Source organism: Salminus brasiliensis, chromosome 1 (genome assembly GCF_030463535.1).
Source record: "Salminus brasiliensis chromosome 1, fSalBra1.hap2, whole genome shotgun sequence".
Classification (NCBI taxonomy): domain Eukaryota; kingdom Metazoa; phylum Chordata; class Actinopteri; order Characiformes; family Bryconidae; genus Salminus; species Salminus brasiliensis.
In genome coordinates this window covers 93,801,579-93,822,202 of record NC_132878.1, presented here as the reverse complement: position 1 = coordinate 93,822,202, position 20,624 = coordinate 93,801,579, and the positions used below count along the sequence as shown (strand labels likewise).

The 20,624-nt window shown below is 40.4% G+C and overlaps 1 protein-coding gene across 2 annotated transcripts in view; it reads left to right on the top strand.

Moving 5' to 3' along the window:
- znf385d (zinc finger protein 385D) overlaps nt 1–13,984 on the top strand; it is a 104,605-nt gene extending 90,621 nt beyond the window's left edge. The window contains exons 5-9 of one of the 2 annotated variants that reach the window (XM_072692451.1): nt 3,045–3,350; nt 8,792–8,973; nt 9,227–9,331; nt 10,581–10,983; nt 13,843–13,984. In XM_072692451.1, coding sequence (XP_072548552.1) covers nt 3,045–3,350; nt 8,792–8,973; nt 9,227–9,331; nt 10,581–10,814 — 827 coding nt within the window. In that variant the 3' untranslated portion in view covers nt 10,815–10,983; nt 13,843–13,984. The remainder of the gene's footprint in view (nt 1–3,044; nt 3,351–8,791; nt 8,974–9,226; nt 9,332–10,580; nt 10,984–13,842) is intronic. The other variant, XM_072692452.1, reaches the window with a different exon arrangement.
- The last annotated feature ends 6,640 nt before the right edge of the window (nt 13,985–20,624 follow it).

Genomic DNA, 20,624 nt, shown 5'->3' with positions numbered 1-20,624 from the left:
GCAAGGTGGGTGCTATGGTGTCCCAGGTGGTTGCTATGGTGTTGCTACGTGGGTACTATAGTGTCTCGGGCGGTTGCCATGGTGTCACAGGTGGTTGCTAGGGTGTTGCTAGGTGATTGCTATAGTGTTTCAAATGGTTGCTATGGTGTTTCAAGTGATTGCTATGGGCATCAATGTGGTTTCTACGGTGTTTCAAGTGATTGCTATGGGCATCAAGGTGGTGTCCCAGGTGGTTGCTAGGGTGTTGCTAGGTGATTGCTATAGTGTTTCAAATGGTTGCTATGGTGTTTCAAGTGATTGCTATGGGCATCAATGTGGTTTCTACGGTGTTTCAAGTGATTGCTATGGGCATCAATGTGGTTTCTACGGTGTTTCAAGTGATTGCTATGGGCATCAATGTGGTTTCTACGGTGTTTCAAGTGATTGCTATGGGCATCAAGGTGGTGTCCCAGGTGGTTGATGTGGTGTTGCTCTGGTGTTTTAGGGTGTTGCTATGGTCTTAAAGGTGGTTTCTATGGAGTTGCTAGGTGGTTGCTATGGTGTCCCAGGTGGTTGCTGTGAGGTTTCTAGGTGGTTGTTATGGTGTCCCAGGTGCCACTTTTTAAACACTGTGTAATAACAGAATAGCGTCAGTATCAGTGCTATGTGGGTGGTACCCTGCTAAGGACTGGTGCCCTGTCCAGGGGGTGTTCATGCCTAGCACCCAATGATTCCTCTTTATCCTGTTAAGGTAAACAGGGTCTAGGTGACTGACGTGGTATCTTAGGTGGTTGCGAGCATCCCTGCAATCGGAAACTCTGAACTCCAGTATCATCATCTCCTCACACACATCCCATAAAGAGCCTGAGGAAACGAAAGAGAACTGTGAGGAAGAAAAACCCTACGGATGGGATGTTGAACGAGAGTAGGGTGACTAGATCAAAGCAGCCAGAGCCGGCATGTCTTACTCACCTGACTGCAGTCGTCTGAACCCAACTGCATGTCTAACTGCTGGGCGGCTGTTAGCTGATCTGGCATTGTGATGCTTTGAGGCTGTCAGTATGAATGTCAGAGCTGTCACAGCGAACTGGGAACTTCAGTGAATTCTCTGCCAGGTCTGTCCTCCTTTTGGAAAAGAAAGGGCTCTTTCAATAGTCCTAGAAGCTGGTACGACTGTTGGAGCTGGACACTGAAATCTCGGAGAACTCAGCAGTAGACTGTATATATAGTCCATGAGTGCGTATCTACACAGGTTTAAATGACATAATGAGCATTAACTACTTTTATAGTGGCATTCCAATGTAAAGTAGTAGCAGCATTAACACCATTACATTAAAACAGCAACATCCAGAGTCATTCCCATACAGTAACACTTCTAATATACAGTACAGTTAAAAAGACAAAGTACATTTTTTAAATCAAATAATAATTTTACAATAATTGTTTAATTGTATATAATTGTTTGCTAGAATACATGTATTCAACATATTTTATTTTAATATTTAAAAAGTATTTTAGGGAACAATTAGAATTTATTACATTTAAAAAGTACATATGTTCTCAATATTTAATTGTAATATTTGCCAAACATTTTGGATAATAATTGTATTAAGTCTTTGTTCTTCACTGTAATTGTTTTTAATATATATTCATTATTATGACTTGATCACAGTTTTATTGTGATAGTTATTTTGCATTTATTTTGGATATTAAGTTCATTTTAGCTTAATTCTTAATATGAATCTTATTTGAGCTATAGTCTGGATGTTAAGTTTATTATTCATTGATTATAACTATGCTGAATATTTATTTAATTAGAGTTTCCTTGTGGATATTACGTTTATAATTGGACCCTGAATTTTTATTTTGTACATTATTCTTGATATTAAGTTTATTTTAGCTAATTCTCAGTATTATGATTGTAGTTGTATTCTGGATATTAAATGCATTTATTATAGCTATTCTGAATATTAATTTAATTAGAGCCTAATTGTGAATATTATTTCTTATCATTTTATCCTGGTTATTTAAAATGTTGTAACTTTATTATAACTATTTTATAACTAAGTTACTGTGGATGTGAAGGTTGCTGAAGCTTTATTCTTGATTTTGAATTTGATTACAGTTTTCTTGCAATAATTATTTTCATTGTTTTTTTAATTCTGGATAGTCATTTTTATAATAACTTTGTTGCAAATGTTAATTTTATTATTAGTATCAATTATTAATATATTATTAATTTATTATTATTAATAAATTAATAATTTATTATTATTATTAATAATAATAATTTATTAATAATAATAATAATAAATATCACCAATTAACAACAATAATAATAACAATAATAACATTAGTACTACTACTACTATTAATAATAATAATAATAATCAATATCTACAATAGTAATAACTATAATAACATTAGTACTACTACTACTATTAATAATAATAATAATAATAATAATTATAATAATAAAATAAAAATAATAAATGTCTACAATTAACAACAATAATAATAACAATAATAACATTAGTACTACTACTACTATTAATAATAATAATAATAATAATAATGATAATAATAATAAATATCTACAATTAACAACAATAATAATAACAATAATAACATTAGTACTACTACTACTATTAATAATAATAATCAAAATCTACAATAATAACAATAACAATAATAACATTAGTATTAATAATAATAATAATAATAATAATGTAATTATTATTGTTCTTCTTCTTATTGTTGTTGTTTAATTATTTAATTGCGGATATTAAGTTTATTATAATTTTATCCTAAATGTAGAGATTTTTATAATAGCTATTGTACATTTATTATGAATGTTAATAGAATCGTAAAATCGTCTATGGCTCTGTTCATCATTTTAAAAGCTTCCTGCAAATCCTTTGAAACCTCCTTGCACCTGTATCTATTTTATATGTTTTTTATTGTTCAATTCAACAGTAGTGTAAATACACCGGATTACAGAGTTTACAGGACACCCTGTGTGTATTTACACATTAACACTGAACTTTCTCACTCATCCCCTCCAGAAGGCAGTCCAGTGCTCCTGTCCACCGTGTCTCCGTCCTCAGTCCAGTCCAGCTCCAGCACTGGGCCTGCGGAGGCCCAGTCTACCTCAGCAGCATCTGCAGCAGTGGTGGGGGACGAGGATCCATGCTTGACGCCTGGAGCCCCCCAGCCCACAGAGCAGGAGGCGGAGCCAGAGTCAGACACGGAGAAGGCAGAGAAAGTGGAGAAGGCCGAGACGGAGCAGGAGAAAGCCCTGCGCCTCCTCTACTGCTCCCTCTGCAAGGTGGCCGTCAACTCGCCGTCCCAGCTGGAGGCGCACAACAGTGGTGAGAAGTCCTTCACTTCACTCAGCAGACAAGACCTCTAAAGGAGTCCTGTGGTACCTGGCAGCAGGATGTTAGCCTCAGATCACTAGATTTAGGGGGTGTTTGGATTAAAACGAAACCTGGTCTGATTGCTCGGTTAGTGTGGTCTGTGGGTCTCGGCCCGTTTCTGAACAAACTCTGGTGCGGTTCCTTTAACGTATGAACACAGTACGAACCAAAGGCATCTAAACCAACCAACCAAGCAGAATTAGCAGGAGTGCGTTCTCAAAAACACTGATTAACACTGATCTCAAGACGACCTGAATTAATTAGTCAGGTTTAAGGGTCCAGGGTCCATTATTTTGCCCACTAATTATTGCACACCTGCAGACCTCTACTTGCTGCTTGCCGACCCATCCTCCTCTGGTCAGAACTATTTAAACATTAATGATTAATGATAGATAGTTACGAGTCCATTTAGGTTTTAACATGGTCATTAAACAGGTAGCAGTGGTAGGAGGGTGTGCCGCTGGTCTGCTATGAGTGGTGGTGGGTTGGCGGGGCCTGCTGGTTGGACCGGTAGGTGGCAGCTGGTCTGACGCAGGTAGAGGGGACCTCAGCGGGCAATCTTCCAGCAGGTCGGGCTGGGTGACCATTTATTCTGAGAAGGTAAAGAGACAGAGTTAGTACTGAGAGGATTTTATGGAGAGCAGAGAATGTTGAGCAGTATCAGAGTGTGTCTGACGACTCCGGCAGGTCTGACTATAACAGCCTCATTAAAAGGAGAGAGCCAGAAGGTAACACAGACACGGGAGCACCCTGAAATTAGAACTGTGTATTATTATCTTGCTTGGTCTGGACCCAGAGAACCAAACTGCAAGGATAGACACTGTACAAGTCCTGTACGTTCTGAGGTGGGGCCTCCATAAGCATCAATATAGAGTTGGGTGCCGGTTGTCAATGGCAGACCGGCAGAGTCAGCGTTGCCTAACTTATTGATTCTCATGGAGGCCCTTAGAACGTACATGACTTAGGGTGTGTCTATACTTGTAGTTCGGTTCTCTTGGTCCGAACCAAGCAAGAAAATGATAGATTGTTTGATTGTAGTCCTGGTGTGCTTTGCTGAGCGTGGATCTTAAAGGATGGTGGGTCGAGCCGAGCCGTACTTGAAGCTGGAAGGGCTCTTGGTGCAGATCGGCTTTTGACCATCGCCATCAAGTACAGAGGGGCTGGCTGGTCCGGTCTTGGCTTTGTAGGCCAGAGTCACAATATATTACTGCACTGAACTGTAAACTGCACTGTATTAAGCATTTACCTTACTTTAAAGGCATTACAGGGCAGGGTTTGGGTATTTTCCCTGAACTTGGGCTGTAAAATGGTTTGATAAGTTGTCATTATTTGTATTTTGAGCTCTCAGTGCAAAACGGTTCTGTCTGAAACCAGTGACTTTTCATTTCCTCAGCATATTACAAAGCAAAGACAGTAAAAAAAGCACAACAGTTTAAAAAAGCCCAGCACGAAGCACATTCAGTGCCGTTATTCTCCAGCCTACTTCACAGAGAACTGCTGCAGCCACAAGCTTCACAGCTCTGTAAAGAAAAACAGCCATAATTTGCAGCTATAATAGAGTCATCACCAGGAATATCTGACCATAACAAGAACACACAGCATCTGTCTTTGCACATCCTCACGGTATGAGTCATCAGCGAGATTCTTCTGGAAATCACGGCCAAGCAGTTGCAGCCCAGCAAAACAACCCTACTGTATACAAAACAGTTGTTGTCCTCATAAGCAAGAATTATTACTCCCAAAACTGATGTGGCGTCCAGCTTACAATTGGCATGTGAGCCATCATTCATTTTGAAAGCCAAGTCACTATTCAAAACAAGTGGTCACCTGGTGGTCATTTACAATAATGAAATTAACCCTTCTGCATTGATTACTAATTAAACGTGGTCTGATTGTGGTCTGATCGTTATCTAGGTTGAGATTGGACAAACACAATCTAAGGAAACTAATAACACACAAACAGTTGTACTGTTCATATATTTATTAAGCACATTGAGTAAACATCTACAGTGCAGGCTAGAAAAAGTAAGTGAATCCTTGAATGTAATAGGATCCCCCAGTTTCTGCAGCTGCAAATAAGATTTATACAATGTTGAAGAGGAATTTGGAAATTTTAGATCATTCCTTCCAGCTAATGTGCTTGAGTTCATTAGTGTTTCTGGGATGCCTTGTGTGTGCAGCCCTCTTCAGGTCATGCCACAGCATCTTGACAGGGTTATGGTGAGGACTCAGACTCGGCCATTCCAACACAAAAAATCTTTGTCAGTTCCTCAGTTGATATAGTTGTGCGCTTTGGGTCATTGTCCTGTTGCATTACCCAACGTCTTCTGCTTGAAGCCATGGGCTGCTGCCATTATATTCTCCTGTAAAATGTTTAGATGCAGCTTAGAATCCATTGTTCTCTCAGTGGTCACAACCGTCCAGGCCCTGAGGCAGCTAAACAGCCTGCATTCACAGCTGGGATGAGGGATGAGGAAAAAAATGGTCTCATCTTTTGTCTCATCTTACCATTAAACATTTTCCTAGAAGATCCTAGAACATCCAGGTGGTCTTGGGCAAACTTGGTATGGGCTGCCGTGTTTTTTGGACAGCAGCAGTTTTCTTCGTATTTGTAGACAGTTTGTCTTTGGACTTTGGATTGATGTACACTATGGTCTTTAGAAATGCTTTTGTAGCTTCGTAACTCACTGGAACATGTCTTCTGAGGTCTTCTAAAAGTCGTTTAGGTCAAGACATGGTTCACACTAGCCAAATATATTGAGAAGAACAAATCTCCTTAATTGAAAAGCTTTTTGCCAATTAGCTCTTTGGAGAAGTCATTAAGACTGAGGTTCACTTACTTTTTCTAGCCTGCACTGTGGATGTTTACTCAGTGTGCTCAATAAAAGATGTGGACAGTATAACTGTTTGTGTTATTAGTTTAGTAAGACTGTGTTTCTCTATAATTGTGACTCCTCTATGATCAGACATTTTATTAGTAATCAATGTGGGAATCTAGGTAATTCCAAAGTGTTCACTTGCCTTTTCTTGCAACTGTATCAACTGTATTACTGTATCACTTCATTTTTAGGTACTTATGTCCTGCGTATATGTCCGGTGATGCTAGCTGATATTGATGATTCTCTAAATAGAATAACGAAAAATTAGACAAATTGGATAAAGTGCAGCATATTTTGGGCAGCTCTGCCCCAGTGCTACAGTGTTGATATTATTTCAAGTAAACATTGCATTTTTCATGCTAATTCACAGATACATTACTTGTCACTGCCATCATCCAAAAATTAGGGAAATGTGAATTCAGGAAAGGGCATGAGCTCCTACAGGCTGTTCTAAAAGCTTCTCAATGCAAATGTATGCAGTTAATCTGGACAGCGACTGTAAAATGCTAAAATTCACCACTGTTAGCTTGATGCTAACATGACTGGCAAATCCCCTCCAGCAGGCTAGAGGAAATTAGCATTACCTTTGCGGGCAGCACGTCCGGAACACTACTTTTCAAGTGAAAGGTCAGTGTCAAGTGAAAGGTCAGGTAGTTCGGCTGCCTCGTGCTCTTGATTTAAAAACAGCATTTCTAAACAGTACATTTTAGCATGAACAAGCTATCGAACAAAATGTTGAACATGTTGTTTTTCTGAATGGTAGCTATTGTTGAGTTCTTCTCCCCGGCACAAGCCACACCTTCACCCTGCTCCCTATATTGACACAGACTTTTAAATCTGTGGTGATGAAATGTTAAAAATATCACCCCAAAATAAAGGTGTGAAAAGTATTCCCATTCATTCCTCAGGTAGAAGTGAGTGGAGATACGAGGGTTTAAAAGACTTCTATAGAAGCTGAAGAATCAACTGAAGCTTTTTACTCCAGTAAAAGTGTAAAAGTACTGGTTTCAGAACGACTTCAAGTAGAAAAGTAAAAGTAATGGAAGGAAAACAAAGACCGAAAGCTTAGGCCGCACAACAGGGGTCTATAGTACACTACCCCCCCCCCCCCCTCCCCAAAAACACACTTTTCTAAAATAATAATGAGGAGAATGTTGTATATTAATATTAATATCTGGTATTATAATGTTCTATTAAAATGTTGATGTTAAAAATGTTGGGCTGCACTAGGCTCCTGTTTCAGCTGCAGATCTGCCCATTGAAAATGAAGCATTTCAGTAATATCAGCTCTATTAAAGGAGCGTCTCTGTGCTCTACTGAGCATTAACATGAGCTTCATGGAGGAAAATATGAGGAGTCGTTGTCTAGAAGTTCTGTAACGCTGCAGAAAGTCAGACTTCAGAGGCGTGTGATAAATAAGCTTTATTGGAATGTAAATGTGGGGCTCAGTCGGGACGTTTCACTGCAGCTCTCTGCTCTCTGTTTCACTTGCGTCTCTGCCACGGACACAGTCTTCATACTAGACTACAGATGTCTGCTGTGTCACGCTTTCCGGATGGCGTGCTTTATCTGGATATATATATAATTTATTTTTAACGATGACGAGCCGGAATGAAAACAAGCAGAAATGAAATTGGAGTAAACTATTTTTTAAATGTGAGGAGTAGAAAGTTCAGATAATTGTATGAAAATGTAAGAAGTAGAAGTAAAAAGTCGGCTGAAAATAATTACTTAATTATTATACTTAATTAATTAATTAAGTATAGATAACCAAAATTTCTACTTAAGTAAGGTAATGAAGTATTTTTACTTCATTACTTGACACCTCTGCTGCAAAATGAGAATAAATGAGAAAAACACATCACATAAACACTGAATTTACAGATTCGTTACTTGTCTCTATCATCTAATTGTATCTATCATGAAGAATCTGTGAAATGTGAATTTGGGAAAAGGCCTGAGCTTCTACAGGCAGTTTAAGCTTCAAACATCTACAGGTAATCTGGACAGTGACTGTAAAATGCCCAAATTAAAGTGGTGTTTTAGTGCCAATATTTTATATTTAATATTTTATAATTATAATTTATAATTGTTCAGTACAATTTTGAAACTTTTAGGTGTTTAATTGAGATCAGCAAACCAAGTTTTCATATCACTTGGGCTGTTGTGGAAGGAATCTGATGGTATTTCAGCATAGCTGTTTACAACTTGTAGTTGATTGTCTCATTTGAAGCATTTTCAGACTAATGAAGGACGCCCACAGTGCCAACTAGTGGACATTGTAAGTGGTGTAACATAATGCTGTACATGTGAAATTGGCGAGGAGGCAGCTTTAATTTTTTTTATTTAATAATTTATGTTATTGTGATGATATTTCTAATGTAATACAGTCAGTTTTTGAATGGTAAAAAATACAAACAGTGTTGTCACATATTTCTCTCAGTCTACAGTGCAGATGTGTTGTGTTTCACCGATATCACATTTGTCTGGTTCGTGTCTTGTCATGTCCCTCAGGCACCAAACACAAAACCATGCTGGAGGCTCGCAATGGCAACGGCTCAATCAAGTCCTTCCCCAGGGCAGGGGTGAAGAACAAGCTGCCGGCGCCCACTGGCTCAGCCACAGGCCTCCAGAACAAGACGTTCCACTGTGAGACATGTGACGTGCATGTGAACTCAGAGACACAGCTCAAACAGGTCAGAAGCTACATGGCTAAAGGACGCATCCAGGGAACGGCTGCGGGACATTAAGCCAAAGCTGAATGCGGCAGTAGAGAGGAATAGAGTAGACCAGCGCACTGCACTGTGCACTAGATAGACTGTGAAGTGAGAAATATGAGATTATTTATGAAGTGTTTTGGCAGTGTGCTATGAAAACATGCCAAAAGACAGGGTCCCATATTTATCAGTCTTCGGGATGGCTCAACAACTTTCTTATTTTTCCTTTCAGCATATCAGCAGCCGGCGCCACAAAGATAGGGCAGCAGGAAAGCCTGCCAAGCCCAAGTACAGCCCCTACACCAAAACCCAAAGAGGACCGACCAAACCGCAAACGGTGGGTACCTCTACATACATCAGCAACATCAACATCATCACCATAGCTACCCTCGCATCAAGGGAAAGGGAGGGACAGAAAAGAGTATATGCTAATTACCTTAAAATGTATTGAGGGAGATGTGAACAATAAAAATAGCAAAAAAGTCAACAATTATATATTTATATATATATAATTATAATAATAATAACATCAAATTCATATTAATATTATTAATAATAATAACAATCTATCTCTCTCTGTATATATATATATATACACACGCATAATGGATGTTATTATTTTATATGTATATAATATATGTATATTTTTGCTATTTTTTCTTATTTATATATACAGTATATTTTAAGAAATATGCAAAGAGAGTCAGTTAGTGTCAGTTTAGCTTAAGCACTTGGTGTCTAAAATCTGAACAATAAAGTTTTCACTCCTTAAAACTGGTATTAGTATTGGCCACAATCAGCAAAATGCATACCATTGCTATCATGCCAAAAACCCTTTATCTCCATATTTGACATTTTTTAGTTTTTGACCATCAGAATCTAGTTACATAACTGGTCACTGGTTATTTGCATTGTGTCAGAACTTTATAAAGAATTGACCAATAAAAATGCTCCAAAATGACTTGAAATTAAATCTTTTTACAATTACTTCCATTGAAAGTTTTTTCAGATTTTTGCATTACTTTATGAAATGCCTGTAGAATCTTTGAAAGACCCTTAATTTTAGTAAATGTAGGCAGGCTTTAGGTTATGATAATACTTGAAACTTCATTTCAACTTGGCTTTTACATTAAACATTTCCTAAATACTTAAAATCGAATGCAGTGTACTGTATGTAATCGTTCCGCAGGCGTTAATGGGAGTAGTAGCTAGTATCTTATTGTGGCTTTATAGAAAAGCAGAACATATGCTGGCACAAGAAACTGTTCACACACAGTCATGTTAATGGTAGCCTGCTATCTAGACAAGTTGGCCAGTATATATTGGAAGTACTGACACTAAGGATAAAGGATAAAGCAAAGAAGTCAAATAACCTAAAAGATGATATATACTTTGTAATATATCATTTTACCATGTAAATCAAGCGTTGTGTAGCATAATACAGTATATGATGTTGGTGTACATCAAGGCTCAATCATGGGATCTTTTGTGTTCACTGTTTGTTTATTCCCTCCCTTTACGTTTTCCCACTTTTGACTCCAAAGCTACAAATTATGCTCAGTTCTCTGTCTCTGCCTTTTACCCAGCAGGTAAAACTCTCTCTGGGTAAGGACCTGTGCCAGCCGCTGACAGCTACGATAGTGCCCTCCCATCTGGCAGCCGTCGCCGCAGCAGCCGCTGCTGTAGGCCCAGCCTTTCCACTGCGTGCCAGCCATAACCCCTCTGTCTTTCAGACTCAGTCCCTCCCCGCAGCCCTCCTCCGCCCAGCCCCCGGGCCTATTAGGACCGCCCATGCGCCAGTACTGTTTGCTCCCTACTGACCTCCGACCTGTGACCTCCGATAAGTCTGATGCACCGTCTCAGCCTTTGCGGTAACGTGGTCCAGTCGAAACATGGATCATTGCCTTTTTCTCCATCCCCGCCCAGAGTCACACGACAATGGACATGATGTGTGACGCTATACCGCAATAATTATAAGAGACAAACCAGGTAACTATGCATTGTCATGACCATGTGACACACTGACTCTATAAATGGATTTAGAGATATATTATATTGTTTTTTTGTTTGTTTTTTGTTTTTCGTTTGGGTTTTGTGTCTCGTCGCTTCTGAGAAAAAGGGATTGTGTGTAAAGAAAGAGGCTGAAAGTAAGTTCTACTGCTCTGCTGTTTGCACTTTAAAGCCTCTCCTTCTGTGGATGTCTTCAGTGCTTTAGGTGGCTAGAACGTGTCTTATTCCTTCCTGTTCGTATACAGTCTTAGGTTTAAATGTGTGTGTGTGTCTGAGTGTGTGTGTGTATGTTGACGTGGTGTGAATGAAAAATGAGAAGTAAGGCAAGTGGGTCTTCTCCAAAGTGAAATACTGCTGATTTATTTCCAGAAGTACAGAAGAACAGCGGATACGTCCTAAGAAGATACATAGAAATGTGAAAAGTGACCTTAATTCAGTTGTATAGAAACAAGTGGTGAGAGGTTCACGGAAAAACTTCTATAAAGTGTCAGATATCCGTCAAGTATTTGTCAAAAACGAACCAGACGTTGAGTTTTATTTAGAATTCAAAGTTACACATCCGTCAAAAAACAACCTTGGGTTGAGATCGAGCTCCAACGTTGTACAGACGTTGAGTTTTATTTGGAAACTCACAACCTTGGGTTGAGATCAGGCTCCAAACTTAAGAGAAACGGTGTACAACGTTGTACAGATGTTGAATGTTGGTTACTTTACAGAATATAACATTTTCACTTTGTGACGTTAGAACGTTGAGTTTTGGTTGAAAATCAAAGTCACTTTTCTGTCAAAAATCAACATTGGGTTAAGATCGAGCTCCAACGTTGGACAGATGTTGAATTTTGTTATACATCCCTATATATATAAGTTATACATCCCTAAAAACCAACCAAAATCAAGTGCCAAACTTTAGAGAAACATTGAATTTTGGCTGGAAATCAAAGTCATATATATGTCCAAAAGCAACATTGAGTTGAAGTCAACCTCCAACATTGTACAGACGTTGAATTTTGGTTGGAAATCAAAGTCATATATCCGTCAAAAACCAACGTTGTACAGATGTTGAATGTTGTTACTTCACATGATTTTTAAATGTCACATTGTGTGGACATTAAAACGTTAAGTTTTGGTTGGAAATCAAAGTCATAAATCCTTAATAAAAACAACATTGAGTTGAAGTCAAGCTCCAACGTTGTACAGATGTTGAATTGTGATTGGAAATCAAAGTTACACATCCCTCAAAACCAACCTTGTGTTGAGATCAAACGGCAAACTTTAGAGAATCATAATCAAGTTTTGGTTGGAAATCAAAAGTCATATATCAAGCTCCAACGTTGTACAGACGTTTAATTTTGGTGAAAAAATTAAGTCATATATATATTTGTCAAAAAACAGAACTGAGTTGACGTCAGAATCCAGATGCTGAATGTTGAATTTTGGTTAGAAATTAAAGTTACTCATCCATCAAAAACCAACCCTGGGTTGAGATGAAGCTCCAACTTTGCACGGATTTTGGTTACGTCCCAGTACATTAAAATTTCACATTGTGCGGACGTTAACATTATGAAGTTTAGCAGACGTTAAGGCACCCTGACTGCTTCTGTGTGCCTTGGTGTGGATTCCACAAGTCTCTCGAACTGTACGGGAGGCAGCCGTGGCCTAAATGTTAGAGAAGTGGGCTTGGGTTCGGAAGGTTGCTGGGTCGATACCCACGATCAGCAGGAAGTGGGAAAGCATGGAGTGATGGAATAGTGATTTCTCCTCCCTCCACCCTGAGCAAGGCACCTACCATAGAGATGAAAGCTGACCCGTTCCTCCATCCCTGCAGTTCCAGAGACTTAAAAACGCACTGAAGCTGTTCTGTGGTGCCTGTAGTTGGACTGGCACCGTACCAAGACACTTACTGTTGGTTTTCCCCATAATATGTCAGGAATGTATTTACAGAAGTAAATATATATCATCATCAACAATTTCTAAAAGTAAGCTAAGTGAAAGACAGCATGTACAGTATTTGGACAAAAGTATTGGGACACCTACACCTACAGGAGCTTTTCTGACATCTCATTCTAAACCCATAGGCTGTATTAATATGGAGCTGGTCCTCCTTTGCTCTAAGCTCTAACAGCAGCAGCAGGTCTGGAGCTCTGCTGCAGTTATTGGGTCAGTTGGAGGCTTTTCTGCACTCTGCTCTGAGCTCAGCACTCTGCCCTGACCCCGCTCTGTAACTTTACATGGTCTGATACTCTGTGGCTGACCCAACACACACACACACAGTGTGTCTAATCCCTGTAGAGATGTACTGCCAGTAGAATAGGACTCTCCAGAGCAGATAAACATGAACATATTGGCACCATGCTGCCTAATGGCAGGTGTGGGCTAAAGGGGTATAAAGCCCACCAGCAGTTTAAGCTGCTGAAATTCTCTAGAATGATGGTTGGTGCTCCATCCAATACTTTTGGGTTGGATGAGTTGGGGATGATGAGGTGGGGTGGTGATCATCATCCAACATCCTGACCTCACTATCGCTCTTGTCGCTGAATGTAGTCAATCAAATCTTCACAGCAATGCTCTTTCAAAATCTAATAGAAAGCCTTCTTCCCTGGATGGTAGAGATAGTTACTCCAATAAAAGCAGGACATTTTTTTCAGAAGAAACAATGAATGAGCAGGTGTCCCAATACTTTTGTCCACAAGTATTGCCAAGCAAAGCTAAATAAAAGTGGTGGGATGGATTTTAACTTTTGAGTCAGTTCAGGACTTGACTTTTTTCTGTGTGTATGTTCGTGTGTGTGTGTGTGTGTGTGTGTGTGTGTGTGTATGTGTGTCTATGTGTATGTTAAAGTGTGCGTGTGTCACCCTTTCCCCCTGAATCCACCCCTGCAAAAATCTACACAGGTCACGAGGATGGCGAAGCTTGTCGATCTCATCTAGCAATGTGAAAAGAAAAAAGATGAACAATTTTAAATAAAGTCTTACTTTGTTAACTTGTTTTTGCCAAAATGACTACTTTCACTTGCACTCGCACACACTCGCGCTCACTCGCACGCTCGTGCCATACATGGTTGTTTTGATTACTCCCATGACTTGTGATGGATTGCATGAAAATAGCCTCATCCATCTTGTTTCGCTGCTGGCCGCGTTTCTATTTATCCTGGTGCCTGAAATGTTGCTATTGAAAATCAGTCGTGAGTAATTAATAAATCTATTCCAACTCTCTTCACCCGAGACTGATCGGTCCCGAGAGAGCCGTAAACAGGCCAGGTCGCGTTACTGCGGCCCACATCGCCATGACACTTGGGTCCGAAACTCACGCCAAGCTCTTTACCCTCTACGAACTGCTGTTTCCCTCCTTTTTCTCTGCCTCAGACGTCAGCGTGAGTCACATTTGACAAAAAGGGGAAAAAAATAACCCAGTTAGTCTCCAGGTGCTGGATGAACTCAGCTGTTCCCTCAGCGGACCTGCACTTGAACTCGCTCTCTGTGTTGCGTAAAAGCTCCCACTGTGACTTATCTGTGCCTGAAAGAGATGAGGGGGGAAAATCCCCCTAGAGCACACTCCCAGCTCTGCTGCTGTCCAAGGCCAACAGAGCAGCTAGTCTGGCTAGCAGACTTCGGGAGTTGCTGAACGCTATTGCTAACGCTGTCCCGCTTCCAGCACTTTATTTCTGCACCAGTAACAGTCAGCGTCTGTTCGTGGGACGCGCTTGTCTCGACATGCTGCTCCAGAAAGCTGTCAGTGTGCTCTCTCTCCCTCTCTCTCTCTCTCTCTCACACACACACACACACACACACACACACCTTTATACGCTGGAACACACAAACACACACATTGCTGGTTGCAGCCCTTCCAGCTAAGAAAGCAATGTGGCAGTAAAGCAAATCAAGTGAAGATGCTAATGTTGCTAATAGTGAATGAAAGCAGATAGTCACAGATTAGCATTGTTCTGTTCTGTTATGCTAACTGGAAGTGGCCGGCATTCATAGTTAGCAATGTTAGCATGTATGGTTGATGTAAGGTATACTGGTCAAACAGAACCACGACAACTCCAGACCAGTATATTTGGTGTTTTGAACACTGGCATGTTTGTCGACCAGCATAAAACCAGCATGTATTGGGTTTTGAATATAGGTATACTGGTCAACCTTCGCCAGACCAGCACCAGACCAACATATTTGGTGTTTTGAATACTGGTATACTGGTCAACCAGCACCACACCAACTCCAGAACAGCATATTCGGTTTTTTGAACGCTGGCATGTTTGTCGACCAGCATAAAACCAGCATGTATTGGGTTTTGAATATAGGTATACTGGTCAACCTTCGCCAGACCAGCACCAGACCAACATATTTGGTGTTTTGAATACTGGTATACTGGTCAACCAGCACCACACCAACTCCAGAACAGCATATTCGGTTTTTTGAACGCTGGCATGTTTGTCGACCAGCATAAAACCAGCATGTATTGGGTTTTGAATATAGGTATACTGGTCAACCATCCCCAGACCAGCACCAGACCAGCTAAAAACAGCATATGTTGGGTACTGAATATAGGTATGCTGGTCAAACAGCACCAGACCAGCCACAACCAGCACAGTTTGGGTTTTGAACACTGGTATGTTGGTCAATCAGCACCAGACCAGCATAAACAGCATATTTGGGGTTTTGAACATAGGTGTAACACCATTCCAACTCCAGACCAACATATTTGGTGTTTTGAACACTGGTATACTGGTCAACCAGCACCACACCAACTCCAGAACAGCATATTTGGTGTTTTGAACACTGGCATGTTTGTTAACCAGCATAATACCAGCGCCAAACCAGCATAAACCAGCATATTTTGGGTTTTGAACATAGGTGTACTGGTCAACCAGCACCATGCCAAGTCCAGATCAACATATTTGGTGTTTTAAACACTGGTATGCTGGTCAACCAGCATCATACCAGTATAAACCGGCATATGCTGTGTTTTGAACACTGGTATGCTGGTCAACCAGCACCACACCAACACCAGACCAGTATAAACCAGCATATGCTGTGTTTTGAACACTGGTATGCTGGACAACCTAAAGTCAGGGCAGCGATACTAGTCCTGACTCAGTTTTTACTAGTAAACCCAACATCACTCTAATGCACTGTTAAAAGAATGGGTTGCTTGAGGAACATTGCAAACCATGGAGGAACCTCTTAAGCTTCTTAAGCTTCAATAGAAGGTTTTTATAAAAAAAAGAAAAAGGTTCATGGAAGGTTCAGTTGAAGAACCCCTAAAAGTTTAAAACAGTGTTCAGGTAAAAACTGCATTACAGAGATCTTGAGTCAGGACTTGTTGTCGCTGCTGTGACTGTAGGCTAAAGCGGCTTGAAATATTAGTTCAGTCATAGCGCTGATCACATCTCTCATATCCACAGCCTGTAGGTGGATATCTGCCCAATCCTATACCTATCAGCAATGGGTGCAGCTTAAGGTAGCTGAATGCATTCATTAGAAGGGGTGTCCACAAATATTTGGACTTATACGAATATACGAAACGGAAAATACGAAAATCAGAAAATACGAAGACTGCAGGCCAGAGAATCCGTGTATCATTCATACATTCTTCAAATTTAAATGTGAATGTGATGTATTTATTTGTCTATATATTTGTTTTATTTATTTATATATAAATAAATAAATAAAATGAATAAATAAACAAATAAATAAAAATTAAATTGATCACATTAAATTTAAAGAATGCCTGAATGATACACGGATTCTCAGGCCTGCAGTCTTTGTATTTTCTGATTTTGGAGATACGATGGAGAAGCAGAATAATAAAGAATAAGAATGTATGTATTTAAATAAATAAAGTACAATCATTTATGATCACTGACCACTATTAATAAGGGGCTAAAGCCCTCCTTGAACTGGCCCACTGATGCCCCTTCTCTCTGGTATATTAGAGATGTGGAAGACTATCATATGAAAGTTTACAATCCTCACTCTGAGCTGAAATCATCTGTACTAAAAGATGACTTTCTTTAGTTATGAGGGGGCAATAACTGTGACTTCTAAGGATTAATGTGTTTCTACTCGTGTAAATGTCTCTTCTCAGTGGCTCTTGGTCTTTGAAAACTCGCTCCCGGCACGTATTTCCTCCCCACGCTCTGCAGGAGCACGTTCGCACCACTTGAAACTCTGGCCTTCTCTTCAAGTGCCTAAGGGAAGATGTGAAGGAAACTAATGGATCTAGAGGGCCGCCCAAATCCCCCAGGACGGATGGGCCAATTCAAACGCTTCAGTCGGCAGAGTGCTGCTTTGATTCCCGATCAAGACAAATGTAGCAATTAGCATTCCAGTCCGGGAGGAGTTAGAGCTCTTTATACCGACAGGTTCTGTACTGTACCGAGGGCCTGGCGGCAGCCTATAGCCTCTCCATGCATCACGCTAATGCCCCCCGCAGCACGGGCGGAGGAATTCCATGGATCATGTTGACAGAGTTTTCATCAGGGGTCTAAGATTTTAATCAGGATTTGAAAGATCGGCCTGCTCCTAATGACTGTCGTTATCCATTAAAGTGCCGTACCTGACGCGCACACAGACAATTACGGGGCCTGATACGTGCGCCCAAGTTTACTTTTAAGCGAGAAAAATAGTGATGATCTGAGCCGTCGGCTTGGAGAAGCCGTTTAAGTCGGGGGGGAATTGACTGAGCACTCAGAGGAAGGTAATTAAATATCTGCGTGAAAAGATTTCATTTTAGGTTGATTTGGAGGTAATGTAGCGTGCGTTTACTGAACTACAGAGTCGAGCCTGGCTTAAATCAAGGGAGCTATCGCTGGTAGAAGACCACCCATATCAATTACGCAGAAAACAAACATTGTTGTTCTTCTTTATCACCTGTTAAATTAGCTCCTAGTGATTCACACAGGTTGTATGGCCTGTTAGTCCTGACTGCACCGCAAAACATATTATAGACTTATTAGCATAAGAAATCATCTTAATACAAGTTGATATGTCTAATAATTTTCATTATCAGCTGGTTGTAAGAATATTCAGCTCATTTCTGGACATTTTTGCTTAGTTAAGGCAACATCCTACAGGCAGAAATGCTGATTTTTGGTCCATGTCAATCATTTCCATACAGAAATCTGATACAGTCCAAATATTTGTGGACACCCCTTCTAATGAATGCATTCAGCTACATTAAGCTGCACCCATTGCTGACACACAGCTTGTCTAGCCCCTGTAGAGAAGTACTGCCAATAGAATAGGGCTAGGTGGTTATCATCCAACATACTGACCACACCAATGCTGTTGTTGCTGAATGCAATCAAATCCTCACAACCAGGGGAGCCGTATGGTGGAAGTTAGGGTGTTAGGATGATACTAAGGCCCTGTGACTAATAGGAGCCCTAAAAATGTATTAATGAGTATTTTTGGTAGAATTTATTTATAGAGTTGTGAGGCCCAGTGTAATATCTTTTCATGGGGCCCAGAATACCTGGCAGTCCCCCTGCTCACAGCAGTGCTCCTCCAAAATCTAGTAGAAAGCCTTCTTCCCTGCTGGACAGTAGAGACAGTTACTCCAACACAACTCTCGGATCAACTCTCTGATTTCAGAAGAAGATACGAGCAGGGAACGAGCAGGCGTCCCAATACTTTTGTCCAGATTGTCGTAGATTTTTCTACAGTGGATGATATCCATCCATACAACATCTCAAAATGATAGATCGACTGGATTTAGGAGCTTTCCGCCTGCCAGGAGATCATTTGTGTTTGCCGTGCATGGGCCAGTTTTCTTTGCTCAGATTAGCCCTGGACGGAGGAAACCTCCAAATGCTGAATTTTATTGGCTGGTTTCAGGACTGTGGTCCAATCCAGAAGCCAAAGTCTTCATGAGGACCTTGGCCTGAAATGAAACATTAGAACGTAGCACACAACACATGGGTCTGATGAAGGGATTGCTAATAGCGTTCTGCGAAGCTCACTGCACTGAAAAACACTGATTACTAGGTTCAGAGCAGGGTTATGGGCTAAATGGTCATTTTATGTGTTGGCAGAATGGAGCTGTGTACTCACATGCTAAAGAACCTTTAACTTAAAACAGTGGTTCTACAAACACACACACACACACACACACACACACACACTCCCCCCCGCGAATACTCATTAGCTATAAACCAAAAACAGAAGCAGCCGCCATGCTGAAGCCTGTATATTGCCTCTGTACTGTAGATAAGGGTGTCGTAGAGCTTCAGAGCTTTGGTAATCTCATACGCAAGCCTGATAGGGATCACTGAACTCCTCCTCCACACATTTCTGGAGAGGGTGGGATCATTTAGAGATTAGCTCCAGTTAGCACCATGCTAATGGGCTTGTAGCTAAAAGCCTTGCAGTTCCAGTTAGCCTGGAAGTCGGATATCGCTGCTGGGGCTGACGTTATACCCGAGTTGGCCGTGTTCCAGTTTACCATTCTGATAATTATACTCTGATAATTATATTAAAAAGCAATAAGCTAAAGACTTCAGAGTTCACCACAACTAGCATTGTCCCCAGGTTAGCATTGTTAGCCTTGTCCCCAGGTTAGCATTGTTAGCATTGTCCCCAGGTTAGCATTGTTAGCAAAAATTTACCACAACTGGTTGACGGTCCTTTACCTGTGTTTTATGGCAAATCTAACTATGTCCCACGTTTTTGTCCCAGGTTAGCATTGTTAGCATTGTCCCCTGGTTAGCATTGTTAGCCTTGTCCCCTGGTTAGCATTGTTAGCAAAAATTTACCACAACTTGTTGATGGTCCTTTACCTGTGTTTCAATGCAAATCTAACTATGTCCCACATTTTTGTCCCAAGTTAGCATGGTTAGCATTGTCCCCGGGTTAGCATTGTTAGCAAAGATTTACCACAACTGGTTGATGGTTCTTTACCTGTGTTTTATGGCAAATCTAACTATGTCCCACGTTTTTATCCCAGGTAAGCATTGTTAGCATTGTCCCCGGGTTAGCATTGTTAGCCTTGTCCCCTGGTTAGCATTCTTAGCATTGTCCCTAGGTTAGCATTGTTAGCAAAAATTTACCACAACTGGTTGACGGTCCTTTACCTGTGTTTCAATGCAAATCTAACTATGTCCCACGTTTTTGTCCCAAGTTAGCATGGTTAGCATTGTCCCCGGGTTAGCATTGTTAGCAAAAATTTACCACAATTGGTTGATGGTCCTTTACCTGTGTTTTATTGCAAATATATGTCCCACCTTTTTGTCCCAGGTTAGCATTGTTAGCAAAAAATTACAACAACTAGTTGACAGTCCTTTACCTGTGTTTCATGACAAATATAACTATGTCCAACTTTTTTGTCCCTGGGTTAGCATTCTTAGCATTGTCCCCAAGTTAGCATTGTTAGCAAAAATTTACCACAACTGGTTGATGGTCCTTTACCTGTGTTTTATGGCAAATCTAACTATGTCCCACTTTTTTGTCCCAGGTTAGCATTGTTCCTGGGTTAGCATTGTTAGCAAAAGTTGTTGATTTTGCACATCCAGAGAGAAGTTGGATAGTATTGAGAGTACGACTGATTCTGAATATATAGTGCATATAAGTGCTAAAAAACGCCAATTACCCAAACCTGTACGTACTCTTCTCCCATCGCAT